A 14,116-nucleotide genomic window follows, 5' to 3' on the forward strand; every position below is an offset into this window, starting at 1 on the left:
TCATTTGCTTCCCAAAAGAGACTGGCACTTTTCAATCAGTTTGGACCCCTAGGGGGGGAAAAAGAAAAAGCAAATAAGCACATCTGTAACAAAACAAAACATCTGAATATCTATGATCCACAAATAGAAAATCTTTAAGACTTGTCTATTATATGCCTGAGAGAGGCTCTAATGTGCCCACAGCTCAAGGTCTTGGAATTTCTTAGAGCCTAGTCTCTGAGCTTAAGGGCTTTACTAACTGCAATGTCTCTCCCCGCTCAGGACCCCAGATTCGGAATAAATAAAAATTTGTTTTTTCCTCACAAAAATATGGGACTCTTGCTGCAGGGTAAGAAAACAGACAATCAACATCAGATTCTCCTTACATTTTAAAGCTTCCCAAGGCTAATCCCATGCTAAATCATTATCAGGTATAAGAACTTAAGAAGAATAAAATCACCAACATTATCAGTGTCTCTACTGCCTTCATACATACTGAAATCAATCTCGATGTTAACTCCAGAAGTTCTCTTCAATTTTTACCCAGGTAGGCTTTATTGAAATAAAAGTTATTTGTGGAAGCCCAGAGAAATCAATAAAAGTTAACTCTTAGTTAACTGTGGGAATGGGACCCTAGAACTCCACTGCTGAGATGAACACACACACACACACACACACACAGCCCCCCAGGTGATAGATGGCTTGCACTCCTAAGAGCTCCTAGCACCCTGTAGGACATGGTTAGAAGTCAGTTAATTTAGTCCTTCTTCCTGCCCTCAAACAGACCACATTTAAATCCTCTGGAGACTGGAATCTATTTAAGATTGTTTTTAAAAATTGCTCCCCAGTTTAACATATCCTCGTTTCTTTGGCAACTCATGACTTTGGATTTAAGAAGTGCCTTGAAAATGCCTTTTAAATTTAAAAGATTTAAATCCATCTTCATGGGAAATGTTCCCATAAGCTTAACCTCAAGACCCTCATATTTAATCTTGTTCATTGGCTCTGAACCTAACAAGAGTGGAGTAAGTCATATTTCTCTATATCTGTCCCTCTCGACTGTATTTATTTCATAGTTCCTCAATAAATTTCTAATTTGTAATGATAACAAATGTTGGGGTAAGGGGGACGTTTCTGATAAAGGTAAGGTAGAAGAAAGGCTTCTGAGAAACTATCATAATAATGAGAAATGTTCTGCATGAAATAAGGGATGGTAGCATTATATCTTGAGGCAAAGTCCAAGGAAGATATTGAAATATAAAACATGGACTCTTATGATGGAGGTCAGAGATCAGATAAAAGAAAGAGGAGACATTTTCCTTACACTGACACCAAATTAGTCACTCTGGTTTCCTATAATCCTAGACATGTTGGTAGACCGCTATCATGTCACCCATCTTAAGACTTTGGAATAAACATTACCAGTCAATTTCTCCATATCCCTGTGACATGCTTTTCAACACTACTTTTTTTTTAATTATAGATACTCTCTGGACATAACAATTTGCCAATATTCTTTTAAAATGTATTGTCTCTCATCTCTTCCAAAATCCCAGTGCAATAATGGTAAAAATATTATTTTAAAAAAAGAAGAAATCGGGGCCCTGCATGGCTCAGTGGGTTAAAGCCTCTGCCTTCGGCTCGGTTCATGATCCCAGGGTCCTGGGATGGAGCCCCATATCGGGCTCTCTGCTCAGCCAGAGAGCCCACTTCCTCCTCTTTCTCTCTCTGCCTACCTCTCTGTCTACTTGTGATCTCTATTTGTCAAATAAATAAATAAAATCTTTAAAAAATAAAAAAGAATAAGAAATCTTTATCAATGCTAAAAAGAAAAAAAAGCAACAAGATATAATGAACGAGGAATGAGAAAAAAAATGAGTGAGAAAAAAAAAAGTCATCAGTATGATATTGACTAATATGTCAAAGTACAAAAATAGGAACTCAGGATAATAAAAGGATGAGATGTCACAGTAGTAAAAGAACAGAAAGTCATTGACTTTTGAATTGGTTTTAGTTCTTGTCTGCTGCCCAGCCTGTTTTATAAAATTCTTAAAGATTTCTGTAGCCATCACTACCCTTTCAATTAGCTAATCTTTACTTAGCCAGAATTCAATCCTATCATTATATCCAAAGAACCCCCATTGACATATCAGCAAAAATATTGCGCAAATATATAGACAAAATAATATTTTAAAATGCAAGGACCCAGAAAGTTTATTTCCCAGCTGTTCATTCTGAAATAATACATACATATGCACATATGTGTTAGGAACGTAGTCCAGCAAAACAAAATAGTCCAAGAAAAAACATAAAATAGTATTTTAGAAATAGTCCAATTTACCCAGGATTACACTAAAATGAAACCCCATGTGGACAGCCATGAATCGTTAGATTATTAGAAATTATTAGAAATAATTAGATCCATTGAAAAATTAAGTCAGAGGACTTTTTGAAATATACTTTTAAGAAGACAGAATATTCTGTTACAAAAACTCTATTATTAAGAACCTGAAACATTTCAGCAGTGTCACGAAAGTAGGTGCTTTATTTGCCAACGTAGAAAAAGAGAGACAATTAACAACTCTCAAAAACAGAAGGATATACTAGGGAATTGTAATCCAAATGTGCAAAACTAATAAAAGTGGCGTGATTTTCTGCAACTTAGGTAAGAGAGATTTTGTTTAATCTCTACACCTTTTAACAGAGTAAGTCATTCCATTGGTCCATCCATTCATGGTACTAATGTAAATAGTGTTCCAACTAAACACACAATTAAATATAGTATTTAATGGTTTCCATTTTTTAACAACCACTTATGAACAAAGCATATGAACCTTATATTTAATATTCAGATAAATAAACCCAGACAATGTAAACATAATAGTATATATAGCTTTCGGAGGGGGAGACAAACCATGTGGACTCTGAGAAACAAACTGAGGGTTTTGGAGGGGTGGTGAGTGGAGGGTTGGGTGAGCCTGGTGTTGGGTATTATGGAGGGCACGTATTGCATGGAGCACTGGGTGTGGTGCATAAATAATGAGTTTTGGAACGCTGGAAAAAAACAAAAAACAAAATAAAATGAAATTAAAAAAAAAATCTGGCAAGGAAGTCAAAGGAAGTTTAGACATGGTAACTATTTTTGGAGAATCACCAGATGCTGACTGGTATTAAAGGGCCAAGAAATAGCATATAACTAATAAAAGAATTAAAAATACTTTTAAATAAATTAAGAAAACATCTAGAGATAGGCTTCTGGAAGTTAGCCTAAATACACTTAATTCATTATGTGATGTTAATATTTTAAGAAACTACTACAGCAATGATGGTAATCACTGGAACTAAAAGTGAAAACTTAAACTGGTTACCTTTTGGGAATGGGAAATGCACCCTGGTCTTCTGCATGAACTTTTACTATGCTCGTGCATTACCTACACAATTTTCAAAGCTTGCGTAACTGTAAGAAACTGTGGTAAGAAACTGAACATAGTAACCGGGAATGACCTGATCCACATAAGTTTGGGTTATCATGTTGGTTCATCTGATCCTTGTTTTCTCTTCAGAAACACATCCAAGATTGTGGTAGCTCTGAGACTAGATGCAACAAGCTGGTAGGTACAGACGACTTAACCAGCAGATCTCTCCACATGAACCTGGGTTAAGTCACATCTAACAGTAGAACCTTGCCTTTTTTCCATTGTTAAATTTCATATATTATTTTCAAAACATTGTTTTAACTTGCCCACATTTCTGCTTATTCATGAATAAGCTTTCATGAAGAAAGAACAATACTTTCTTCTATATTATATTCTGTTGGTTGATAGGGAAATATCTCGGGCTATAATTATCATTCCCCTCTGACCTGGCAGAGAGAATTTCTCTGAGTTGAATTTTCTCTTTGAACCTGCTGATGTCTACAAATTGTTTCATGAAATCTGAGATGCCTTTTCTCTGGATGATCCAAATTCACCCTGTATAGCTGAGTTTCTTTTCTTTTTTTTTTTCCCCCTTTTATATATTTCAGTTGTACTCTTGCCAACATTCCAACATTGACTTTGGTCCATCCTTTTTCTCCTCAGAATTTGGCTTGCTTCTTAAAATGTCTTCCATCTTGTCTAAAAAGGTTTTATCCTCTCAATGGCTATAGCTAGAAAGACAGTCTTCAATCCTGCCTACTTTCTCTTTTAACAGGCAGAACAGGTTCCCATAATTGACTCTTAAAATCTCAAAAGAAAACAAAGAACATGCCTGCAGGTCCTTGGAGCGCTTAGTCTTTTCTAGCTAACTTGGAACAAGCACAGACTGCCCTTTGGCTGAGCCTCTTCACTTCTGGGGTGTTGGTTCCAAGGGGCTTCCTAGAGTAGCTAGGTTTTATTCCTTTGCACTAGAGTCTAGACCCCTCTCATAAAGGTAGAAGTACAAAGACACCAATTCTTGGCGATAAAATTCTTAAGTAGTTTGGTCATCTATCCCCACATTTTTTTGTTAAGCCTGTTCATATACTATACGGCTGTTTTTAAAAATATTGCAGTCGTAGCTTTATATTTAATATCCCCCAATTCTCTCCCTTCCTTTCATAAATGTTGTTTCCAATTGTTACATTACTTCCCCTCCTATCCTTGGTTCCAGCTTCTCACTGAGAGGTGGGCATATGAAAATATGGGGAGGGGATAGGGAACAGTGTATGATTAGCCACTTGCACCTTAGCGAAGTAATTCTTTTTTTTTTTTAAGATTTTATTTATTTATTTGACAGAGAGAGATCACAGGTAGACAGAGAGGCAGACAGAGAGAGGAGGAAGAAGGCTCCCCGCTGAGCAGAGAGCCCGATGCAGGGCTGGATCCCAGAACTCTGGGATCATGACGGAAGGCAGAGGCTTTAACCCACTGAGCCACCCAGGTGCCCCAGCAAAATAATTCTTCAAGAGGTTCCCAAATGAGCAGCGTCAGCAGCACCTGGGAACTTGTTGGAAATGTAAATTATCAGACCCCACCCCAGAACTACTGAATCAGACACCCTGTGGGAGGAAAACGCTGATTTTTTTCCAGCAAGCTCTGGAATTGATTGGATGCACACTAACATTTCAGAATCACTGCCTTGGAATAATCAGACAAGGATAAACTTGACAAAACGTTAGAGATAAGGCATAATTACAGATAATAAGCATTTTTATCTGAAGAAGTAATTCTGGCCAACTTTAATTAACATGATATATTCTTCAGATAGCTTCTATTTTCTCCTTTAATTTGGGGGAGAGATCCTAAAAGAAAGTAGAGAGGGGAGGGGAGGAAAAAGGAAAATAGTTGGGCTTTTAAACCATTCAGTTAGATCACTGTTAGGTGAAAGGCCTGGGAAAAGCCCACAGAACTCTCCCTATCATGCTGTTCTCCAGTGAGAGTTGGAGCAAGTCGTAGAAGCAAGAATACGTCAAGAAAACTCCATTGGGAATCCGCAGACACAGGCCCTTCTTGAGTGTGTTGATCTGTGTGGCTATGGGGTTGTTACTCAGGTGGAAATATGTTCTCTGAATGCTCTACAAAAAGCAAAAAAGACTTTAAAATAAATAAATAGACTCTAGCGTAGGTGATTACTCTGACTTTGTTATTAGCGAGTCTGGGAGTCAGTACAGTTTTTCTGTGAACAGCCTGATAATCAATATTTGGGACTTTGCCGTTCATACAGTCTCTGTCACAACTCATCATTCTGCAATTGTTTAATGCAGCCATTGTGGACAGAAAGCAGCCATAGAGAATATGTAAATAGATGGGCAGGACCGTGTGTCAGACCACCTCATTTACATAAACAGGAGGTGGAGTCGATTAGCCTGAGGGCTGTCATTTGCTTGCCCTTGACTAGACCATAGACATTTCATTTTTAACATAAATACATGTACAGTTTAGCTGAATAGGTAGAAAAGAGCCACTGAAGGTAACTAAGGATTCATAAAAATTGTTACCTGTGAAAACATTTCCCTGGGCCACTGCTAAACTTAACCCTGGTCCGAATGGTCCCAGCCCATTTGCACTATAAAGTCTGCTTTACTTTTTTACACCTACACTCTGCATTCCTCCGCTCAGATACTATAATCTACTCTACCTGAGTTTCTGCTCCTCCTATCACGTCCCTGGGACAGCAGTTTGTCCTGGGTCCCCTCCATGAATTTTCTGTGCCGCATCCTACCATGATATTCTTAGAAATTTAAGTCCTACGACTTAGCATGAAAATCATTTACTTGTTAACTATATGCAATTAGATGAATTCCAGAAAACAGTCTGCTGGTGGTCCGTTCGGTGGGTGTGCACACAGACTCTTCTCTGTCGTGGTTTCTTCCTCTCTCTCTGTTCTTCAACCTCTCCGATAATGATCTTCTGGCCACCGAGAAAATGAAACCCTTTCCACTGGCTCCTTAGTGAAGCCCCAAACTACATTTGGTGACTATTCCTGACTGTGCCCCCAGAAATTTCTAGAACAAAACTACAGTTTGCCCAGACAGGTTTTTAAACTGTTATTTCTTTAAAATTTCATGACATTCCAAGGACACCCTTTGTCTATAATTATCCAAATCTTCAGTCTGTCCTCCCTCCTCACACCCCCAACCCTAAATATCCCCACGCCATCTGGTGTCATGACTGGTATTCCACCCTATCCCTGTCTAAACCGCTAGTTTTCTCAATCACATATCTTAAAGCCGAATATAACGGATTCCACCAATCCATCTGGACTGCGATTTTCTCTGCCTTCACCCACAATTAGGACGGAGAAAGGGTTTTTGTTTTGTTTAGTTCTGTTTTTTTTTTTTAACTTCCGTACCTCCTAAGCGCACTGCGAGAACAGACAAACATACCTCTTCTCGGAAACACATTTCCCTTGTCTCCGCTGGGCAGCACTTCTCCACCACGTGGGCAAAGCTGTCAGTCATGGATCGGAACTGCATCTCTGCTGCGTGTGGCTTCTGCTTCACGAGGTGGCTGAGGAGCCTGAGTCAGAAAGGAGTGGCAAAAACACAAGTACCCGCTGAGTTCTCGAAGGCCAGCTTGCACACCTGCCTTGTTGATTTAAAGCTGGGACCAGGGTGCCTGGGTGGCTCAGTGGGTTAAGCCGCTGCCTTCAGCTCAGGTCATGATCTCGGGGTCCTGGGATCGAGTCCCACATCGGGATCTCTGCTCAGCAGGGAGCCTGCTTCCCTCTCTCTCTGCCTGCTTCTCTATCTACTTGTGATCTCTCTCTGTCAAATAAATAAGTAAATAATCTTAAAAAAAAAAAGAAAAAAAGCTGGGATGACCCATGCCTCTTCGTCACCCACACTCTGACGCTTGGAAGCCCTGAAAACGCGGTGATGTGTTCACAGGTCACACCGCCCATCTCCATCTTCGTGTTTTACCCAACATGCTTTTCTTCCAGGACATCTCTTTTACATAATTCATACATTAAATTTAATTATTTTTATATAATTATTACTAGGATAGAGATTTTTGTTTTCTCTTTTTATGGCATTGGTTGGTAAATAGATGGATATAGTAAGTTAAATCGTTTTCCTATATTTTGTTAGGAACATTTATGCTGAACAACCAGCTTCCAAATAAATATGTTAAGTATGACACACCTGAAAGCTAAGGGTATTTCAACATTATTAATGATAAACCAATGAGCTAATTTCAAACTATCATGGCTTGACAGTATCTCTGACGTCCTTCACCGAAGAGTTCCCCCCACAACGGTAGTTTCAACCACTTTGAATATTCAAAAGTGTAACCTGGTTTCTGTCTCTCTACTTAATAAAATAGTATTCCAAATCTTCCAGTGTTATATTTTCCCTTTCTCTCTTTTTTTTTTAAGATTTTATTCATTTATTTGATAGAGAGATCACAAGTAGGCAGAGAGGCAGGCAGAGAGAGAGAGGGGGAAGCAGGCTCCCCGCCAAGCAGAGAGCCGGATGTGGGGCTCGATCCCAGGACTCTGGGATCATGACCCCAGCCAAAGGCAGAGCCACCCGGGCGCCCCCCCCTCTCTTTTTTTTTCACCGTTTTAGACCAAGGCAGATTTAACCAAAGAGAAAATAACCAAGAGGGGTCAGGAAAATGTACATTAATTGGTATTTTACTGTTCAACCAAAAACCCTTGCTGATTCTTCATTTTCAAATTCATTGATAATACCCAGTGGCCTTATCTGTGCCTTGAATGGGTATAAAAGAAAATATCTCAAAACTCGAAGTAGCTATTTCTATGACAATTTAAACCAGGGGTCTAGTAAACAATTGCAGATAGTAATTATTTTAGGCTTAGAAGTATAATATTATATCACAAGACAGAAGACTCCAGACTCCCATTTGCTGGGGGGGGGGGGCTGCCAACGTGACAGGTGGCAGACACGGTTTGTGTCCAGCTGCCATCCGCTGGAGACGATGGAGAGGCGGGACCCGAGGCGGAGAGAGGAGGTACAGGAGGTGCGCACCGGGCCGGTTCCGCTCTCCGCCCCGACACGCCGTCCTCTTCTCCAGCTGTGTCAATGCGGCCAGCTACCCCCAGCTGCTCACTGAGTCATTTGACTCCTAGACTAAGAGGCCACCACCTTTTGCTGCCCAGTAGCGACCAACAGCAACATCGCCAGCATATGTGGGCACCAGCTCAGGCACTGTGCAACTGCGAGCATGGTCACCTGAAGGAAGGCGGGCCTGGGAGCAAAGTGGGGGACATGGATAGAGCAAACTTGAACCTTTGCAGGTCTCAAGCGTAGCCCAGTCAAATAGTGCCCTCGGGACCGACAAAATCAGCTGCGCCCACAGGCCCATAGCCTGCTCCCATTAAACAAGAGAACAAGACCTCCCGCTGAATGGTCGTCCATGGGACACGCCTCTTTGAAGTTGCCATTTCAAGTCCACCCTCTCCCACCGCCCCCAACCCTCACTCCCCCAGCCTGCCTGGCCGATACACAAAGCTAAAGCAACAGCAGAACTGAAAATATTACAAAAGCAGAAGCTAATGATTTCTTTCTTTCTTTTTTTTTTTTTTTAAGACTTTATTTATTTGTCAGAGAGAGAGAGGGAGAGGGCACAAGAGCAGTAGGAGTGGCCGGCCGAGGGAGAAGCAAGGAGCCCCATGGGGGACTCAGTCCCAGGAGCCTGGGATCATGATCCGATTGGAAGGAAGATGCTTAGCCATCGGAGCCACGCAGGTGCCCCACTAATGATTTCTTTTCAGAAACTACCTCAAAAGGAGGCTGGTTTGAAGAACACATCATGGTTGCCCCTCAGCTGCCAGACAGAGCTGAAAGAAGCTAAGAGCTTTTAACTGCCTCCATGTTTGCCTCCTAAGTCCTAGGAATCTAGCGGGGAAAATCACATACACCGGGAACAAAGATTTATGTACAAAAATGCTCATTGTCACAATGTATGTTGGTTAGAAATTGAAAACAATTTTCATGTCCAGCAATAAGAAATGGTTAAATTCATTATGGAACCCAGATGGTGGAATAGTATAGAGCCATTAAAATGTGGTTTTAAAGAGTAATTCGTGACCAAAATGCATACATTACAATTTTTAAAAGCTATACAAAAGAATAGTGGCAACAGCCAGCATCTTTTGAGTGTACGGATATCTACTATGATCCAGGCAGTGTGCTGAGAATTTATATTATTCTGTGTAATACTGTCACTTACCTTTTTAATAAGGCTGTATGTCATCTCCTCTTTGCATTAGTATCTGTGATTTCAGACCTCCTGGGAATATTACAGTTTGGGGCATATACAGCAAACCAGTGAGGTCAGCCTCCCTCCCAGAAGGCAAGAGGATTGGGAACCACTTGGGAGAACTCCTCCTGAGACCAGAAGTCACCCTCGCAGACCTCCATCCAGTAAGAGAGCTTGATCAGTGGAAGAGGGGAATGATTTCATGGTTCCCATCTGGGCCTTCATTGGTCTCATTTCTGAGTTACACGGGATCCGCACTTTGAAAAAGTGCCGTAAGGGAACTTTCCTTGAAGTCCTGCCGACCATGGGGACACACCCAGAACTTCCCTGGGACCTGCCGCAAATGGATAATTCTGGGGGTCAGGGGGAAGGACTGATCTTTTTTTCACGACAAAACAGAAAGCAGCTTTGTCATTTCAAGGGATCCATCCTATAGCTGAGCAGGAGACAGCAGCAGCTGGAGGGCAGGACCGTTCCCAGGGGCCCAGGAGTGGTGTCAGGGAGAGCATGTTTGGAGAATTCCTGGGGGTGAAGGGAGTTTCCTAAGCTCTCCCCTCAGGATTCTAGGGATAATTGCTGGAGCCAAAATTTTGTATAAGCAGCTAGTCTCAAGATTGTGCAAAACTTGTATTATTAAATATTAGACCACAGACTGATGGGCAAAGGGCAATTGTGGGAGCGTGTGCTTGTATGTGTATGTGACATATATTCTTATACTACATGTATGTTTATACTGGGCAGCTCTGCAGTGTTGGAATAAAAGTATTTTGATTTTCTTCTCTCCTGTATTTTCTAAATTTTTTGCAATTATTATGCATTACTTTAATAGTAACAGAAATCAATATTTTAAAAAGAAATAGAATAGTATAAACATTATTTTTTCTCTCCTACAGTTCTGTAGTTAGTCTTCTAATTAGATCTAAACTTGATCCCACTTGAAAGAAAATGCTGTACTTGTTTTTAAGTGTCTCTACGTAATATAAGTCTGTATGGTTAGATATATCCTCAAACCAGTTTCCACTACCTTTGAATAATCATTATCAGTTTTTAGGAAATTACTTAGTAAAAGTGAGAAATACAGGATATATCCCATTGGAATTTGATGGACTTTGTCTTAGAATGTATTTTCCTACAAAAACAATACTAATCATGATGCTGAAATTTACTGACCCATCCTGAGAGCATAGGCTTGCAGAAGTCCCCGGTAATAGAAACGACCAGTCATGGTACCTACACTGCGGAAATACCTCATCTCCAAACATGTAGTTAGGGCTTCTATGGTCTGGCTTAGGGCATTCGGCATGGAAAGGGAAGGGGCTGGTGTAGGATGGAGACAGAGTTTACTACTGGTTCATGCAAAATCTGGACTCCTCTTTCCTTCTGATGTCATAAAAAGGGCACAAACGTTGAAGTCAAACTAACTTTGGTTCAACTAGGTAGTGTGATGGTGAGCAAGACACTTAACCCCTCTGACTTTAATCTATAAAAAGAAAATTTGAACACTTACATTGCAAGGCATTTGTAAGGGCCCCAAAATAGCGCATTAAAGGGCTGAGTATAGTAAGTGGCATACTTCAGGCAGTAAATAATGGCAAAGGTAATAGTAATGATCAATAGCTGTAATAATAATAGCACATCTTACTTCCGTTTCAAATTATCAGTTGCTTCCAACCATGGTCTCCTTCTTCCCTGATTCTCACAATAAATAGTACATTGTCACGGCTCTTCTCCTGTTCATTCATTTATTCCATTCAGCCAAAGATTGATGAGCATCTTTACAATTTCCCTGAGGATCCGAGCTATAGATCCAATAGTAATAGAGAAACTTAATGAGAGAGCCAGGAAAGCTCCCTTGTCTCTACCCTCCTCTTCTCTCACTTATAAGCTGTGGGGTCCAAGTGCTGTCATGGCTCGGCCCCTCCCAAACCCTCGAGTCTCACCCCAAAAGTTTATTTTCCTTCTCTCACTTGTGCTTTGGTCACACTGGACCACTCTGCTTTCTCCTGCTGCGTGGGCAGGTTTCCAAATGCACTTCCCCTGAGGGACCAGTAGGGGGAGGACCAGCAAGACTGCTGGGTTTCCAGAACACCAGCCAGCGGCTGCTTATTTGAAACCAGGAGAAACATCCGAATTGTACTGGAATAGGGATGGGTGAAGAAGCTCCCTTTATGAGAAGACAGAAGTTCTGGGAATGAGATTCAGAACAGGGGTATCAGGAGGTCATGTTATCCTGCCTTGGAACTCCATACATAAAGGCAGTCATTTCTACACCTGGGGACTCTGTGCCTCTTAGAAGCTTGGCTCCCTCCCCCTAAAAACTGAAACACTTGAGATCTGCTTGCAGTTGATTTACCTCTCCTGCCCATTTCCTCCCTCTCCCACCCCGATCTCTCTACCTACCAACCTGATGGCTGTTATTCAAAAATATTTCCCTTCATTCTATTTTTCAGCTTAGAATTTTTAATTTACCTTTTAAAATCTTAAATCCTATTTTTAATTCAGTACCACCAACTTTTTTTCAGTTTTCTACTGCGATGATATTAATATTTTATTGTCATTAAATGTATCCACCATTTCATTTAAAGTACATTCTGGTCTTTATATACTCTCTCAAATCTTCACATTTCAATTCAATATTTTTAATTGGATTTTAAATTTTTTTACTTTGAGCTTCTCTTTCCTTTCGATTATTTCTATCTTATTACATAATCTCAACTTCTCTTCTACCTTGCTCAATTTTTACTTTCTCCTCCAGAAGCCCCTTCACTGGTTTTTTGTTTGCTTGTTTTTACATTTATGCTGTGATAGTCAGCCCGAATTATAAAGGGATAAAAGCCATAGAGAGCCCTTGCCACTATCCCAGGAAGTAAGAGGGTTTTTTTCCAATTTGACTCTTGATTCCCAATACACATTCTCCCAGAATAGTCCAGAAATCTCTACATTATGTGTTTCTATGCTACTGTTTTCTCCACACAGAGAACATAGTGAATTCACTAGAACAAGGATGATTCCTAATGTTTCATACTTTTTATTAGCTAGCCCTTATCTGAGAACTCAGTGTTTTATTTTACTTTGTTTTATTTTATTTACTTATTTTACTTTATTTTATTTTTTTTGAGAGGCAGAGAGAGAAAGCGCAGGTGTGCGTAGGAGGGGAGGAGCAGAGGAAGAGGGAGAGAGCAGGAGACAGGGAATCTTCAATCTCCACACCCAGCACAGAGCCCGACTGGGGACTTGAAATCATAATCCTGAAATCATGACATGAGCTGAAATCAGGAGTTGGACACTTAACCAACCAAGCCATCCAGGCACTCCAAGAACTCAGTGTTTTAAAAACCAGTATTATAACCCCTTGATTAGGGTTCACTAAAAGCTATATGTTGGTAAAGGTATGTGCTTTGAGCCCGATAGCTTGGGTGAATTTTCCAGCTCCACAACCTTTTCCCCTGTTGCGTGATCTCATACCAATCTTCTTGCCCCTTACAACTAAAATGGCATATAATGTTATCTGCCTCATACATTTGTGGTAAGGATTTGGTGAGATGCCGTACATAACGCAGTGTCTATCTATGCCCAGAGAGCTTCCTCAAGAGAAGCCAAGCATGCACGCTAGGAGTGACAGAGACCTCGTTCTCCTCCATTCTCGAGTCCAGCCTGAGCAAACAAAAGAATGGCTAACTGAACACGACAGTGGTCTTCAGGTGTTGACTGGAAGTGTTAAAGTCTAGTTTGAGATTGGCTCACCCTGGCAACTGCAGAAAGGATTCCAAGGGTCAGCTGGCGTAAGATGGCAAGTGGTGTGATTAAACAGAGCAAGCACCAGCTTGTGCTTGCTGCCTGCGAGTATGTGTGCAATCCAGAGACAACAAACAAGATGGTAATCCTGGTCTCTTACATTTAGACCTTGCAAGTACCTGTGTTCGAGTAAATCAATGAATTAGAAAGGCAGTAAGCTACCCCTTCTAATGATCTTGGGGGAGAAGGAGCAATGAGGACGAGGGCTCCCTTGCTTGCTCCTGAGGACAGGAACAGGGACAGTAGAAGGGAACTGCCGCCCCACCGTCAGGGGGCTGGAGAGCTGCTAATTCAGGGAAACCAGAATTTCACCCTTTGGCTTTTCCTAGAATGGTCACCTTTGGTCATAGCCAAATGGGGCCTTTGACAGCAGAATTTTACCAGAAGCAGAATTTTATTCTAGGGAGAAATGCCTGGGCCATGGGAGTATCTTGGCTCCGGGCTCAGGAGTAGAAGGCAGGCAAAGAGATGGATGATTGATACCGCTAAGAAGGCAATTCTTTGTCTCCAACAGCAAACAAGGAGTCTCTTTTCTAAGAGCTGACAGCAAGTGTTCCATTTGATCCACCTAAGCAAGAGTGGGGAGAATTGGGGAAAATGCCAACCACCTATGAGATCTTAATCAGCTTATGCTCTCAGAGGCAAACGGAGAGTCT

At 41.0% G+C, this 14,116-nt stretch overlaps 1 protein-coding gene across 1 annotated transcript in view; it reads right to left on the reverse strand.

The window, feature by feature from the left end:
• The window catches only part of LOC122889388 (alpha-fetoprotein-like), a 46,888-nt gene continuing 32,772 nt past the window's right edge, over window positions 1-14,116 (reverse strand). Inside the window, exons 13-14 of the mRNA XM_044224484.1 lie at window positions 6,824-6,956; window positions 1-48 (exon numbers count right to left, since the gene is read on the reverse strand). Coding sequence (XP_044080419.1) covers window positions 1-48; window positions 6,824-6,956 — 181 coding nt within the window. The remainder of the gene's footprint in view (window positions 49-6,823; window positions 6,957-14,116) is intronic.

The sequence above is a fragment of the Neovison vison genome, chromosome 11, assembly GCF_020171115.1.
Source record: "Neovison vison isolate M4711 chromosome 11, ASM_NN_V1, whole genome shotgun sequence".
Classification (NCBI taxonomy): Eukaryota; Metazoa; Chordata; class Mammalia; order Carnivora; family Mustelidae; genus Neogale; species Neogale vison.